General features: G+C 51.2%; 1 protein-coding gene across 2 annotated transcripts; it reads right to left on the reverse strand.

Moving 5' to 3' along the window:
* Positions 1–650: 650 nt before the first annotated feature.
* Positions 651–15,282, reverse strand: PRELP (proline and arginine rich end leucine rich repeat protein). Of its 2 annotated transcripts, none has more exons than XM_074385006.1 (3): positions 15,126–15,282; positions 6,036–7,024; positions 651–3,467 (listed from the first exon to the last, which is right to left on the reverse strand). In XM_074385006.1, exons 2-3 carry the CDS (start codon positions 7,006–7,008, stop codon positions 3,292–3,294), a joined length of 1,149 nt encoding a protein of 382 aa, XP_074241107.1. In that variant the 5' UTR covers positions 7,009–7,024; positions 15,126–15,282; the 3' UTR covers positions 651–3,291. The 2 variants fall into 2 exon arrangements, with proteins under 2 accessions (XP_074241107.1, XP_003938358.1); XM_003938309.4 differs by having other exon boundaries at positions 15,116–15,281.
* Between the last annotated feature and the right edge of the window lie 360 nt (positions 15,283–15,642).

The following is a 15,642-nucleotide window of genomic DNA, read 5'->3' on the forward strand; positions in this document are numbered from 1 at the left end:
CGCTCTTGTTATCCAGGCTGGAGTGCAATGGCACAACCTTGGCTCACCGCAACCTCCACCTCCTGGATTCAGGCAATTCTCCTGCCTCAGCCTCCTGAGTAGCTGGGATTACAGGCACGTGCCACCATGCCCAGCTAATTTTTTGTATTTTTAGTAGAGACGGGGTTTCACCATGTTGACCAGGATGGTCTCGATCTCTTGACCTCGTGATCCACTCGCCTCGGCCTCCCAAAGTGCTGGGATTACAGGCGTGAGCCACCTCACCCAGCCGACTTTATTTTATTTTTATCTTTTTTTTTTTTTTTTAGATGAAGTCCCCTTCTGTCTCCCAGGCTTGGAGTGCAATGGCGCAATCTCAGCTCACTGCAACCTCTGCCCCCTGGGTTCAAGCAATTCTCCTGCCTCAGCCTTCCGAGTAGCTGCAATCACAGGCATGTGCCACAATATCCAGCCAATTTTTTGTATTTTTAGTAGAGAAGGGGTTTCACCATGTTGGCCAGGCTGGTCTTGAATTCCTGACCTCAGGTGATCCTCCCATCTCGGCCTCCCAAACTGCTGGGATTACAGACAAGAGCCACTGTGCCCGGTCAGCAAGATGACTTCAAAATGTTATTCTTGACCTGTTCACACTGTCAAGTTCAAGCAGGGCGTTTTCCATATTACTTTATTTCCTCTACTGTGAAGCGTGTTGAAATATGGAAGTTATTTCACAAAGTTACCACGGTCTTCAAGAGAGAAGAGATACACATGCAGAGCACACATACACACCTGTATATGTCAATGACAACAGCATGGAGGGAATGAACTTGTGCATGGAGAAGGGGGCTTTTTTAAACACAAAAACCAGCACATGGTGTGTGTGTTTTGGGGGAGGGGAGCCTGTAAAGCCGGTTTACCTTGAGTCCCCTCTGGCTTACAGCTGCAGAGAGTGATGGAGAGAGCAGACATACTCTATATTGGGCAATGGGATGATGGAGATTGCCTTGCTGCTAAACGAGTCTGGGTTTGCAGGATCAAGGGAATGACCTCTTCCCCGAGGGCCTCATCAACCTTGAGGATGCAAGCTGCGAATAAGATGCAGAAGGGCTTATCCAGGCTCAAGTGGCTTTCAGCCATAATAATATGTCGACTTTAAGCAGGAGCCTTGGAGAAACCAGCTGCAGCTAGGATGAACGCGGCGATCTTAGCGGAGTACAGGAGGAGGCTATGATGAAATGGGCCCTATTTTCCATAATTAGCCAAAGAGAAAGGTGAGAAGGAGCATAATGGGAATTTCTTGAAGTTAGGGACCCAGCTAACTTCAAGACCCAATTTCTTGAAAACCTCTGGAACTTTTTGCAACCTAACTTCGGGGCGGGCACTGTGTCTTACTCATTTCTAGAACATCTATCCCCTACGCCTCCCACCAACATACACAGGCTGAGAAGGGGCATCATCCCTTGGAGGAAGTTAGGGGGAAAGGTGAAGTCGAGGCAGCCTTGTCTGGGCCGGGTTCCACTTGGAGACCCGCCAAGCTGCTCACCTAGGCCAGGGATGGAGGGTGGGGAAGCCTCTGGCGGAGGGACAGTCCATATAGAAAATAAATTACTGCAAGGGAAGGGGCAAAGATTTAGGACTTGTCCTGTATTCGAGGATGATTTAGTGTGGAGCCGCAGATTCGGAGCGGAGCGTCGCAGGGACCTCAGAAGAGCATCGTTTTTGTTGTTGTTTCTTTTTTGAGATAAGAGCCTCACTCTGTCGCCCACTCTGGAGTGCAGTGGCATGATCTCGGCTCACTGCAACCTCCAGCTCCCAGGCTCAAGCGATTCTCCTGCCTCAGCCTCCCAGTAGCTGGGATTACAAGCCTGCGCCACTACACTTGGCTAATCTTTTTGCATCTTAGTAGAGACGGCGTTTCACCATATTGGTCAGGGTGGTTTCGAACTCTTTAGCTCAGGCAATCATCTACCCGCCTCGGCCTCCCAAAATGCTGGGATTACAGGCGTGAGCCACCGCGCCCAGCCAGGAGCATCTTATCCACGTCCTCGGTTTCCAGATGCTGGAACTGAGAAGGCACCACCCGGAAAGGGCATGCAACAAACGGGAACCGCCTACGTCCTCCCCTGGGCTCACTCATCATGGGAATGAGCCCCAGCCTGGGGACCCTTGTGCCCTTTAGACCCTAGAGACGAGCGACACCATGCACACGGCCCACGGCTCTTCCATGTTAGGATCCCACGGGGGCTCCTCCGCCGAGGACGATCACCCCCGGGAGAGGGCGGGCGGGAGACTCGGGCCGGCTGTTACCCGCACCAGCCACGAGGTGGCGCCGGCGCGTCTGTCTCCGAGGCGGAGGCGCGTTTTCCAGCACCGAGGGGCTCCGTGCACGTGTGCAGATGCCCCGCGCCTTCCTCTGTTTCTCAGGAGCCGCCTCCCGGGGGTGGAAGTGGCCGGGCCGCGCGCCCTGATGGAGAACAGATGGCGGGGGCGGGGCTGCTGCCTCTTCCCTCTCCGCCCCCACGCAAACGCTGTGAACGCCGCTCCCTAAACCGAGGCTGGGCAAGGGGGCCCGTCCAAGGCTTGAGCCGCCCCCTCCCATGGCTGCTTCCTAGTTCCTTGGGCCATTCTGCTCCTCGGCTGTCCCTCCTGCGCCCCAGCCAGGAGCGAGTGAGCTCTGCTCACCCTGGGGCGGGAGGGCCCCCGCGGGAGCCCTGAGCCTGCAGCCCCTCGTCCTTCCCTCGCTCCTCCTTCCCGGAGACCTGGGCCAGCAGGGCCAGGGCGAGGTCTGGGGCCGGGGAACCGCGCGGCGGAGCAGCAGCTTTGCCAGAAGGGATCCGAGGCCGAGGAGAACTGGGTTTCTCGGCCTCTTGGAGCCAGAGCTGCCCAAGATGGAGGCGTCCCCAGGGGGACTTTCTGAACCTTACCTCCGGGCCGCTTGCTGGGCCAGGACCAAGATCAGATGTCAGTCAGTCTGTGGCCCAGATGTCCCCAGGAGTGGCGGGTGGGGGAGGAGAGACAGGGGACACCAAGTCTTTAGACACATCTGTGTTTCTGGAGCAAAGGGAAACCACAGAAGGCCAGGAGTTTGGGTGTGCACTGGGTGTCTTTCAACTGGGTGGGACCAAACCGAGCCCTTGGAAGTCTCGCTCCTGAGGCTGCAGCAGAATGGATGGCTTTTCCCTGCCTCGAGGGTGGGATAAGGGAGGCAAAGCTGGGAGCAAGAAAGGGACAGAGAGAAAACGAGTGGCGGGCACAGGCGCCTGGGCCCCAGCCTTCAAGTGCGGTCAGAGCAGATCCGTGGGGGAGCAGGGCCTAGATGACCACGGACTGCAGGAGGCGGAAGCACATCATGAGGTCCAGCGGGATGGGCGGCTTCAGGTAGTTCCCATCCAGCCGCAGGTAGCGCAGGTGTGGCACGTTCTCCAGGTCCGAGGAGAAGTCATGGAACGCGACTAGGTCGTTGGGGCAAATCTGGGTTCCGTTGATTTCTACGGAGAAAGAAGAGAAGTCAGCAGGGAATGGAGGTGGAGGGATCAGGGCAGACCGAGGCTGGCGGCCAAGATTTGGAAGGGGAAGGGAGAGGACACCCGACAGCCAGGACTGCAGACTTCTCTCTGAAACTGGCTGGCTTTGGGAAGTGTGATCATAGATGAGCTGCCTGGACCCCCAGGCTCAGTTTACTCATTTGTAAAATGAATCAAGTTGGAATTGATCATCAACTGCTCTTGCAAGTTTACTCTAGAGAATTGGAAGTCAATTTTGAGCTGGGCCTTCGAGAATCAGTAGGATTACAACAGGTGGAGATTAGGGGATGGTGTTCTGACAGAGGAATCTGTTTGAATGAAGTCGTGGAGGCCAAAATTCTGCATATGGCTGAATCTGGGAGTAGTAATAGTGCAATGTGGTGTACTAAGGAAAGTAAGCTGGGAAGGTATTTCATTAAGAGGCTTTTGATCTCCGGTCGGAGGAATGGCAGCGAACAGGGCTATCTTTATGTGAGCGATGTTATTAAGAGGATGCTTGAACCATGATCTCCTGGAGTGTTAAATCTGGAAGGGTCTTTGGGATCCCCATGTTCAGGTTGATGCTGTACAAAGATGAACCTGGCTACAGTGTGGAGAAGCAATGGAGTAAGGGGAGATCGGAAGCCAGCACGTGGATGTGAAAATGACTCTACAGGTTTTCCTTTGAATCGGATGTGAGGCATGAGGATGGGCGAAAGATGGGAACTGAAATAGGGATGACGAGAAGAGGAAAGATGGTCTGCGGAGAGCTCCAGAGCCCCAGGGACACGATGAGACTACTGATTCTGAAGGGTCCATGGCCTGAGATTCCGTTTGCTCCATCACCTCTTGTTAGATGCCTGTAGCACCAGGCATGCCAGCATTTAAATGAACTGTTTTATTATCCCTAAGCCTTGCCTCACTTATCATTTATGGAGGAGGAGGAGGAAGAGTAGGTAGGCATCATCTTCGCTGTGGCTGTCTTCCTCTTCCTTTTCCTCCTCTTTCTCCTTTGTCACTGGAGTCGAAGAAGGGCCCAGACACAGGGTTTTTCTCTTATGACCTTTGTGACTTCGGGCCATTACCTAGCCACCCTGATGCTGAGTTCTTCAGTCTGTGAAATGTTAAGAGTGGTGCCTGCCCTGTAATCAGGGGAGAGAATGTTGGCAAAAGCATTTTGCAAGCTGTTTGAGGACAGTACCAGTGGCAGCATTACTGTCATTGTGAAGAACATAATCGTCACACTGACCTAGGTCCCACTGAGCCCGTTCTGTCTGTGAAAGGCGCAAGAGACAGGCTGGATGGAGGTGGGCTCATGTGGGTGAGGTGTAAGTCTGACTTCAACCTCAGAAGGCTAGGATATCCCCCAGGAACCTGTTCTTCCATAATCTGGTAGAGACCTATCAGCCATTTATTAATTAAGGTATCTTTTCTGTCTACATCTTGGCCTTATAGCTTCCTGGAGGTAATGTGTTTTATTTTCATGTGCTGTCTCCAGAGTAAAATCAAACCATCTTCTCCCTTTCCCAAACTTTTTTTCTAAGATTCAAAAAAAATTCTCCCCTACTTCTTGAAATTATCCCAGATGAGTGTCTGGATCTATTTCCCATCCATTTGTTTCAAGACTGTAGAAACCAACAATCTCTCTCTCGTTATTTGGCTTGGAAACGGAAGGATCCCCAAATATCATTCTAAGGGCCTGCTCTTTTCCCTCAATCCCTTTCTTCCCTTCTGCTGCTGCATCCCTTGTGGGAATGTAGGCTGATTTTGTTCAAGAACCAGAAAATGTTATTTCACTTCTACATCTTCCTGCTGACGCTCTGCTCAGAGCTGAAATTTTTTGATTGAAGCAAAACTGCAACTTCCAATCTCCTCTCCTGGGCTGTAGCTGACACTACAAGTCCAGAACCCTGTAAATGTCACTTAGGCAAACTCTCCCTTAAATGTAGCTCAACATTGCAACCTTCCAGATAGATTGAGACTGGCATACAGACCTTTTCTTCCTGGCTGCCACATTTTTACCAGTTGCATACCCTGAATTGAAACCGAGGCTCAGGCTTGGGAAGAAGTGGCCTCCCACAGGGACAGGGTTTCTGCAGAGGGCGGGCCCAGGACATGTCAAGATACGTATTTAAATGTCTCTGTTCTGTTTTTAGCAGAAAGTCTAGGAGTATATTCCATGACGACCCTACCTATAGATCCAGTTGCCAAGGAACTGAGGCTGAGGAAGAACGAAGGAAGAAAAGCTATGACCCCCCAAGTATGATATTCTGGGTACTTTCTCCATATTACGTCTCTATTACATCTTTGTATCACCTTTGTGATAGAAGATTATTATTACCATTCTCATTTTACAGATGAGGAAACTTCCCAGAGAGGTCAAATATCTTTTCAAGGTCACCTAGATAGCCAGTGGCAAGGCCATAAATTGAAATCCAGTGCCAAAGTGGATGCTTTTGATACCACCCCACCCTAAGGCTTCCTAGAGAGGGCGGAGGCGCTACACGAGCCAACCTCCTTGCCTGCGGCCCCGCCCCGGCCCAGCCCACTCACTCTCGATACTGTTGTTGTTGAGGTACAGGTGTTCCAGCCTGTTGTTGATGGCGGGCATACTGCTGATCCTGTTGTGTGACAGGTGGAGCACGAGCAGGTTGGAGATGTTGAAGGAGTTCTTGGGGAGCCCCCTGTCCGTCAGCTTATTGTAGTTGAGTCGAATGAAGGCAAGATTGGGAAAGCTCTTGAAGTAACCGTTAGGGATAGTCTCAATCTTGTTGCTGTCCAGGTAGAGCTGGTGAATGGCGGTGGGGACCCTGGGCGGCATCTTTCTCAGGATGTTGTGGGCCAGGTTGAGCTGCATGAGGTTCTTGAGGCCCTGGAAGGTGTCGGGCTTGAAGACGCCGTCGCTCAGCCTGTTGTGCTGGAGATCCAGGAGTAGCAGGTTCTCCAGCTTGCTGAAGACGCCAGGTGGGATTCTGGAGATGTGGTTCTGGCTCAGCCGCAGCTGCTCCAGGTTCCGGGGCAGGGCCGAGGGGACCTCTTCCAGCTGGTTCTTCTCCATGTAGAGGAACACTAGGCCAGGCAGTTTCTCCAGCACCCTCTGGTCTATCTTGCGGATTCGGTTGTTGTCCAGGTTAATCCATCGCAGGCCTGTGGCATTCTGGAAGGACTCCACCGGGAGCTCAGTGATGAAGTTGTTCTGGAGATAGAGGTAATGGATGCGGGGCGGGATGATGGGGACCTTGCGCAGGTTGCGGCTATCACAGTAGAGGGCAGATGGGAAATCAGGGGGGCAGTAGCATTCGCGGGGACAGTCAGGGAAGATGGATGGAGGGCCTGGAGGGAGGGGAGGAGGCAGGTCTGTTGGCTCTGCTGGTTCATAAGGCTGAGGAAAGCTGGGTGTGGGCCGGGGCCTGGGTCTGGGTCTGCGCCCCGGCCCAGTCCCGGGTCTTGGTCGTCTTGTTGGCTGGCCTTGGGCCACCGAGGCCAAGATGAGAAGTGGGAGGAGCCAGCAGAGGGGTGACCTCATGATCCAGGTGATGCACCTGCAGGGAAGAGACACAGGAGGTCATTAGCCTTGGGCCCTCAGTCACTAGATGTCATATTTTCGAAGCCACAGTTGGGCAGAGCTAGAGCTCCAGGGAAGATGGGCAGAGCTCAGGGAGCTGTAGAAGCATCTCCTTGTTTGCCTGTCCCCGGCAGGTGTGGGAATAACAAGGGCTTGGGGCAACGGATTCCCTGCCCATTGGCTTAGCCGCTTGCTATGTTGAACCGACTCTAAACAGGGGGCGCCATGCTAATAGAAAGCATATGGTGCCAGGCACAGTGGTGCACACCTGTAATCCCAGCACTCTGGGAGGCCGGAGTGGGTGGATTACCTGGGGTCAGTAGTTCGAGACCAGCCTGACCAACATGGTGAAACCCTGTCTGTACTAAATACAAAAAAATTAGCTGGGTGTGGTGCTGGGCGCCTGTAATTCCAGCTACTTGGAAGGCTGAGGCAGGAAAATTGAACCAGGGAGGTGGAGGTTGCAGTGAGCCGAGATTACACTCCAGCTTGGGCAACAAGAGTGAAACTCTGTCTTAAAAAAAAGAAAGCACACTGGACTCTGAGTCAGGAGTCCTGGGGCTTGTCAGAGAAGATCCTTAACTACTCTGGCCCTCAGTCCTCCCATTCATAGCATGAGCAAATCATCAGTGTCTTCAAGAGAGAGATGTTAGGATATATAAAGCATATATAGAGTCCTGGGTGCTAAATCCAGAAAGGTCCTTAAAGATCCCATAACGCAGTGGTTTTCAAACTCTGCCTTTATTTCTGTGGAGCTCCCCTGTAAGGAGGAGACTGAGGAGGTGGCCCTGGGGTGCCCTCAACCCATCCCCATGCCAACCTGAGCAGCTCTCTTTAAAAAAACCTATTATCCCAGCTACTCAGGAGGCTGAAGCAGGAGAATTGCCTGAAACCAGGAGGTGGAGGTTGCGGTGAGCTGAGATCGCGCCATTGCACTCCAGCCTGGGTAACAAATGAAACTCCACCTCACACAAAAAAAAAAAAAAAAAAAAAAACCCTATTATATATATTGAGTTTTAGCCAAAGCATTCATTTTGGGGTGGGGGGAACATGTTTCTTCGATAAAAATGGTTTGAAATCCACCAATCAATTCCATACCCCACTGTTTACAAAAACTGAGGACTGGAGGGAAGCAGTGACTCTCCAGGGCCAGTATGCTATTTAGCAGCAGACCCAGGACAAAAACCAAGGTCCCCTCCCTTCCAGAGGAGAGCTGGTGTGGATCTCGGGAAGGGAGGGAAGTGCCGCCGACACCTTTGCCTCTACCCTGGCTCACAGATGCTCTGGCCTGCCCACCCCCTCCCCACTCCCCGCGCTTGGCTCAGAAAACACTGGTCTCTGCCATTGGGAGATATGCCAAGAATTTCTCCCCAGATGTGGAGACTCCCAGGAAATAAACAGTGGAGGGATTGAAAGATGTGGAGAAAACGCTTTCCTTTCTTTTGGTTTGGTATTGCTGCTCCTATATCCTTTGGAGTTGGTAGTCTTGAGGTGGGAGATCAAGAAGAACCTCCTGCTAGCCTCGGTAACATTGAAATATGGAGCTGAAGGACGTTTTGGTGTTGCCCTCCTTCCCATTGGCCCAGGGGCCCTCCCCATAGGGCCATGTGGCTTGAGTTGAATTGAAACTGGGGAAATAGCAGACCCATGGCTGCAGACAGAAGGCCACGCCCCCACAGGTATCCTCCCCTGGACTAGGCTGGGAGGGGATGCCTGTACCTTCCCCTCTCCAAGGCTGTTATTTCTACGACACCTCCAGACATGATCCCTGTTCCCACATTGCTTCAACTGGCCCTCCTGACCTCTTCCTCAGAACTGGGGTGTCCTTTCCACTGCCTCGAGGTCTGGGCATGCAGGCTTCTCTGAGATAGGCTGGGCTGGAGTATGTCCCCAGCTTGCGTCTGGACCCTGTGATCCCTGTGTTGATTCAGACACCCTGCCTCTCCTGCCTTCCCTTTGAACCCATGTCAGCTTAGACTCTTTTCTTCCTTGACCCAGCGCCTGGCTCCTCGCTGGCTTTGATCAAAGGAAGGCAACAGAAGCCACTCACCAGCTGCTGAATTCTAGGCCAGATGCTCAGGAAAAGCTGAATGTGACAAGAAATGGGAAAGAGAAGGCCTTAGCCATGGGTGGGTAGAGGGTGTCTCACTGCAGCTTATGGGTACGGACACACACGCACACACACACACACACACACACACACACACACACACCACACACCCTTGAACCCTCCCCAGTCTGCACAGTCTCACACACACCTCTTCAGGTCCCATGCACATCAGCAAACTCTCACTTATCCTGTGTGTGTGTACGTGAACGCTTATGCAGTATACTGAGTACTGGAAGGGAAGAAGGAAGGCAGGAGAGCAGAGACCATCTTGCAGCCTGTGTGGCTTCTCCACCTTCCTCTAAGGTGGTCTCTTTCAAGGCAGGCCTCTCCAAGGGGGTCTGGAAGGCCATTTCCCCTGGCCTCCTACCACAAAGGATCTTGGAGTGAGGTTTTTGGCTTGATCTCCTGTTAAGGATATAACATTCTTAGAAATACATTGCAAGGATTAAAAAGAGAAGGCGTTAATTGCAAAACTTTAAGCTTGAGTCTTGTTGGCTGAACCCCACATCAATTGTAATTGGTGAACTATGAATTAACATTCTGTCCTGTAATTTTCTGGAAAACAGAACAGTCATCTTGCATATAAATTAAGGAGGTGGTTAAAGCATCAGGATTCTAAAACAAACATTTCTAAAAGCCTCAAGTTTTGTGACCCTGATTACAAAAAAAAAAAAAAAAATTCTTTATTTTCTAATCACCCAGAAGCCTAGAAATGAGCAAGGAATCTTTCATACTGTGAGACCCCCTGTCTCAAGGAGGCTCCCAGCACTGGTGGGGGGCATGGGGTTGGAGGTTTCTACATTCCTTCATTGCCTTTGTCACCAAAAGCATATGCCAGGGACTAGGCACGAATTTGCCCAGGGCTTCCAGCAAAAGCAGTGAGGCACCATGGCTGTGGCCTGTGCTGGGAGCGGGTTTCCTTGGCTCAGTGCCAGGGCAGCCCTGGTCTTCATTGTCAGGGGTGAGAGGAGCAGGCAGGCCACTCACAGCTCCACGCAGCAGGCTGGCCGCCCCACCTTCTCATCCACAGTAAACACAGGCCTTTCTCAACCCCACGTGCAGCACCAGACCCTTAGGGAACTTACCTTTTTTTTCCCCTAGCCCTCTGACCCTTTTACATTCCAAACCTCTGGGCCCAGCCAAGCTCCTCCCAGAGCCAACAGGGCGTTCTCCAGGAAATGCTCCTGGGAGCAAGTTCTGTGGGGAAACCGAACCTGCCCTCCTCCCCTCCTCCCCACCCCAGGGCTGAAGCAGAACCATTCAGTGTGCCGGGGTTGCTTCTCAAGGAAATAGCGTTCATGGCTAAGGCTTTTCTCATGGGGTGACGCCCCTTCCCGCTGGAGCTTTGCCGGGAGGCGGGATGAGAAGTCCTGACGGCTGACGGCCTGGCCATTCTCTCTGGCAGTGCTCCATAATGTCCTAGGTCTCTGAAATCAGAATCTGTGTGACAGGCTGAGGGTATCTGGACTCCATGGGTGGTCATAGTCCCTCCTACAAAGCCTCAGAGCCTCACTCTATGCTCCTGGCTTCTAGAAACTTCTGTCCAATCATACGATTCCTTAGGATGTGTCCATGTGTGTGTTTTTAAACTTTTCTTAGGCTTTCGCAAGTGCACCTCTCCTCCCACAGCTTTCTACAGGGCTCGGCTCGTTGCTCAGTCAGTGAAGGCTTATTGACCACCTGCGACAGCCAATTGCATGCAGCTCTGTTCTCCACCGTCGGTTCTGGAAAAGCTGCTGCTTCATGGAAGAGAAAAGCAATTGCTTTGCCCAACCCAACATTCACTCTCCACATTTAAGAATGTTTCCTAAGAGAATCTTCATTTTTGTTTTCTTTTTTCACTTTAAACAAAAATTAGATGGGGGTCTCACTATATTGCTCAGGCTGGTTTTAAACTCCTAAGCTCAAGTGATCTTCTCACCTTGGCCTTTTAAAGTGCTGGGATTACAGGAGTGAGCCACCGCGCCCGGCCCCTTAGAGAGTTTTAAATTCAATTTTCAGTTCCAACTATTGTGGATCTGAGCTTGGCTCCTGGCTCTGACTCTCCACCCCAGGCCCCTCATCTGTGTGAGGATCAAACCAGATCGTGCATTTGAAGGCATGTTATAAAGTGCAAAATCTCTGCAAGTGGCAGAGGCTTACCTATTCATTTATTTGTTTATGAAAGAACAGATTCAAGATTCCTTGTTTTTTTTGTTGTTGTTGTTTGTTTTTTGTTTTGTTTTTTTGTTTTTAGACAGGATCTCTCTTTGTTCCCCAGGCTGGAGCGTAGTAGTAGTACGATCGCAGCTCACTGCAGCCTCAACCACCCTGGGCTCTGGTGATCCTCCCATCTCAGCATCCCCAGTAGCTTGAACTGCAGGCGTACACTACCATCCCTGGCTAATTTTTGTCTTTTCTTTAGAGATGGGGTTTTACCATGTTGCCTAAGCTGGTTTTACCCCTGAGCTCAAGGGATCAGCCTAGCCTCCTAAAGTGCTGGGATTACAGGTGTGAGCCACAGCGCCTTACAGACTCCTTGATTTTGAAAGTGAGATAGTCTCCTTTCCTATCTATTTAATTAATTTAATGTAAAAGTCCAGGACTGGTGGAATATTTATGCTCACGGCAGGGATGGGGGGAGGTCCTGATGGGCTTGTCAAGTCATTAGGAGCAGCTGTTATTTAAACTAATTGGTTTTGTGTGGAGAGGTTGAGGTTGGGCTGGGAATGAGGCTGGGTTTGTCTTCCAGGGTGGGCGGGGTTAGCAGCAGGGTTCTCCACACTCGGTGCAGGCATTCTTCTCAAGTGTCAGATCTTCTGTCTACTTGGTCAGCCCTAAGCCTCCATGCCTTGACCCAGAGCTACCCTGCTGTGCAGAATGGGTGCCCGTGAGCATTGGAACAGACCCAGAGCTGTGCCTGTGAACACTGGAGCACCCTCTCTCTTTCTTCCCTTCTTTCTGTTCTCAACCTAGATATCCAAAAGCTATCCTGCTGTCTTTACCTCTTCCTGTGGTCCAGAAGGGAGTTGGAAGCAGGGGGAATCAAATAGTCTTCACCAGTTTATGAGCCGAGTTAGCAGAGGAGTGAGTCTAAGACCCTTTCAAGGCCCCCATTAGGGCTGATATGGTGCTGAGTCAACAAAGGGGCAGTATGGGGCATGGTGACTTCCAGTTGCCCCTTTCCGGAAAGATGAAATAATGCAAGGGTGATCCTTCCTCAGACAGTGGGAGGAGAGCTTGTGGTGCACTAGATTCTTGCCCCTCCACCACTACCTAGTGATGCAACCCTGTTCTGGGTGTCAGTTTTCTTATCTGTAAAATGGGAATAACAAAATCTTCCCTGTACCTATATTCCTTACCCAGTTGTCAGAAACAAGTGTGGTTAGCAACTTTAAAATGCACTACAGATCAAAAAGTGCTAAAAATAAAAATAACACTATTATGGAGAGACCATCTGTCTCCCCAGTGTCTACCACAAGGCAAAGTGTAAACAGAATGAAGATTTTCTGGCCTCAGGCCACTAGTCTAGAAGAGCAAATTTTCCATTCTGAGGGATGGAGGAGAAACCAGGGCAAGATGGCACTTCTCTGACAGCCTGCCACCTACCATATCCTCCTCCTCCCCGCTCCCCCAGCATCTCCAACCCTTGAAAAAAGCCTAGGAGTGTGTGTCTGATGCCTTGAGTGGTTGTAGATCTGACACCCAAGCCTGCAGTTCTTCAGATGCTTAGCTGGATAGACGTAGGCAAAGCAATTGCTTTTCCCATCTATAAAATGGGCATGCTAACACCTTCTTTTCTGTTTTAAGTGTTAACTGAGTCAATACATGCAAAGTGAGCGTTCTGTGAATATTAAGCTTTTGTTGATATTATTTCAAAGTAATGGGGTCTCTTTCCTTCCAGCGTGGCTAGAGGGCAGACCCAGGGGCTGCTCAAAGGCAGGGATCCTTGGGGGTGCTGGCTCTTCTACACAGAGCAACTGCCTCTCCTCTGTGGCTTGTGAGATCATCACACTTGGGTCTCAGAAACAGCAAATTGAGGAGAGCCTGGAAGCCCCCAGCCACCTAGGGAAAGCTCGTTCTGTCTTTCTAATTCTCTATCTTCTCACCCATGCTTTCTGCAACAGGTGAGAGGACGCTGGCTGAAGGCGCAAGCCTGCCCTCCTCAGTGGGCCATGGAGTTCCACTGTGATTCGTGATTCTCCAAGTTTGTGCACTCAGCTTTTTGCCCTTTCCAGCCTTGAACTGCTTCACTCACATGCCCAATAAATGGGGTTGTCCGCTAGGGAGATGGAGAGGGAGTAACAAGTTCAGCCCACCCTCTGTGAGAGTCCAGACAGGCAGCTGCTGGGTAGGAGAAGCAGGGACCTAGAAGGGTTAGGGGAAGGGCCCAGCACATTCTCCTGGGGTCCTGGGGCAGGCAGATTAGCCGGTGAGAGGAAACAGCAGCTCTGTGGAGCCATCCTGGGGGAACTTTCTTACTGGAATATTCCTCTGCCGTAAATGTGGCTGCCTGTGCTTGCAAAGGAGGAGAGAGGGAGGCAGCTCAGAGGAGATCTTCCCTGTTTTCTCCCACTCCCCAAAAGGGATGGCCTGTTTGGAACACTCTGGAGCTCCTTTTCCAGGACATAGTCCTTCTGTCCAGCTAACACGGCCAGTCTTGAGCTCATGAATTACAGCAAAGCTCTCCCTCAGGCCCCTGATTCATGTTCTCAAGCCCTGGTGGACCATCAGAATCTCCTGAAGATTCCTGGGTCTTGATTCTGTAGATCTGTAGTGAGAGCCACATCTGTATTTTCGGGAAGCCCCCTCCACACTCCTCCCTCTCCTGCCCTCAGGTGACTGTGAGGATCAGCTGTGTATGTGACCCCTGATCTCCCTACACCCTGCCTGCCTTGGAACAGATCCTCTCTATGAATGGAATGGAATGAGAGGGGGAGCAGGAGAGGGACCACCCTTCAGTTGGCCCCTCCCCAACTGCTGAAGAACCCACTGTCTTTTTCTTTTTTCTCCTCTGCCACAGGACCTTGTGCCAACCTGAGTGGTTGGAATTATTTCAGAAAGGCTTTAAAGAAAAATATTTTTCTGGCTGTCTGCAAGAAAAAAAAAATGCACTGCCCCCAGAGCTGGGAATCAGGACCTTCAAGGATTGGAAACCGGGTTGCTTACTTTCCTTTCTTCCCAAAAGCCAAGTAGTTTGGACCAGTGAGACAGAAATTCAAAGCTGCTGAGAAGACACTGTGCAGGTTGGAAAGCCACTTTTCTCTCCCTCCTACCCAATCAAGCCCTGAATAATGGAGAAACCCTTCCAGCTTCGGCTCTTGCTTATCACCTCCCTATTCGGCCTGAACTTGGGATGCAAGATTTTCTTCTGGCTTTGACATCTCGGCTGGAAGATGTGTTTTATCTTTGCTCTGATGGTTGGGGAGGCATGTGAGAGGCCAGAAGACGAGTTGCAGGGAACGTGTGTGCGTGTGTGCTGATGTCTGGTGACGATATCTGGCTCTGTATGTCAGATGCAGAGGGCAGAGGTGAAGGGACAGGATGTTTTCATTTGTGCCTGTGTGGGGTGGTGGTAGTGAAAGTGCAGCCTGTGCGTGATGTGTGTGACTTTGACAATATGTGACAATACAGAAAAGGTGCAAAGAAATGGGTTCTGGAGTCCAGTTTCTATGGAAACACCTGATATGCAGAATTATTGTTTGCAGCGTGGCTGTCTGTGCTACAACAAACATCTGTAGCAGGAAAGCTTAACTTTTACAGCAAGCAAATATAGGGGCATAGAGTGATGAGAAGAAGAAGAGGCTATAGGAAAGAAATTAGGAAGACTAAAGTTGAATTCATTTGAGAGGAGAAAAAGGTTGGGGGAAGGAAGGAGTGAGAATAGAGACTAGATCAATAAAAGTTGGACAGATCAGGAGGAAACTTACTGGATGAAAGATTCTTCCCAGTCTGTTGCCCATCTCCCGCTGGGCTTACCTGCACACACCTTCCTCTCCGCTCAGCTGTGAGTTTAGTCCGCGTCTTCCGCCCCCTCCCTTCGGCGGAGCTGTGGCAGCAGAGAGCCAGCTAGAAGTTCTGATCTCCCAGTGGTGCGTGCGTGCTTGTGTTTGCCCGACTTTTCTTCCACCAGATCCTATTGGGGTGGGGAGGTTAGCTTAGGGGGAGGGAGGGGCAGATCATAGGGAGGGAGGGGGAGAGAGGAGGGAGGAGTGAGGGAGGGAGGAGAGGAGAGAGGGAGGGAGCTTGGGAAAGGAGGAATGACAATAAAGTCTTTATTTGGCAGCCAAAACTCCCAAAGACTTCATCCACACACCATGCCCACTAACAGACTCATTTTTAATAACATTTCCTTCTGCTGCTGCTGCTTCTGGAGAGGGGTTGTTTGACCCATGTTTGGAAAACCAGCCAAATTAACAGAGGGAAAGGGCATGAAAGCAACCTCTGTGTAAGCCAAGAGTGGATGGCGGGCTCCAGCACTAGCCTGTATAATTCCTAACAATTGC

Source organism: Saimiri boliviensis, chromosome 14 (genome assembly GCF_048565385.1).
Source record: "Saimiri boliviensis isolate mSaiBol1 chromosome 14, mSaiBol1.pri, whole genome shotgun sequence".
NCBI lineage: Eukaryota > Metazoa > Chordata > Mammalia > Primates > Cebidae > Saimiri > Saimiri boliviensis.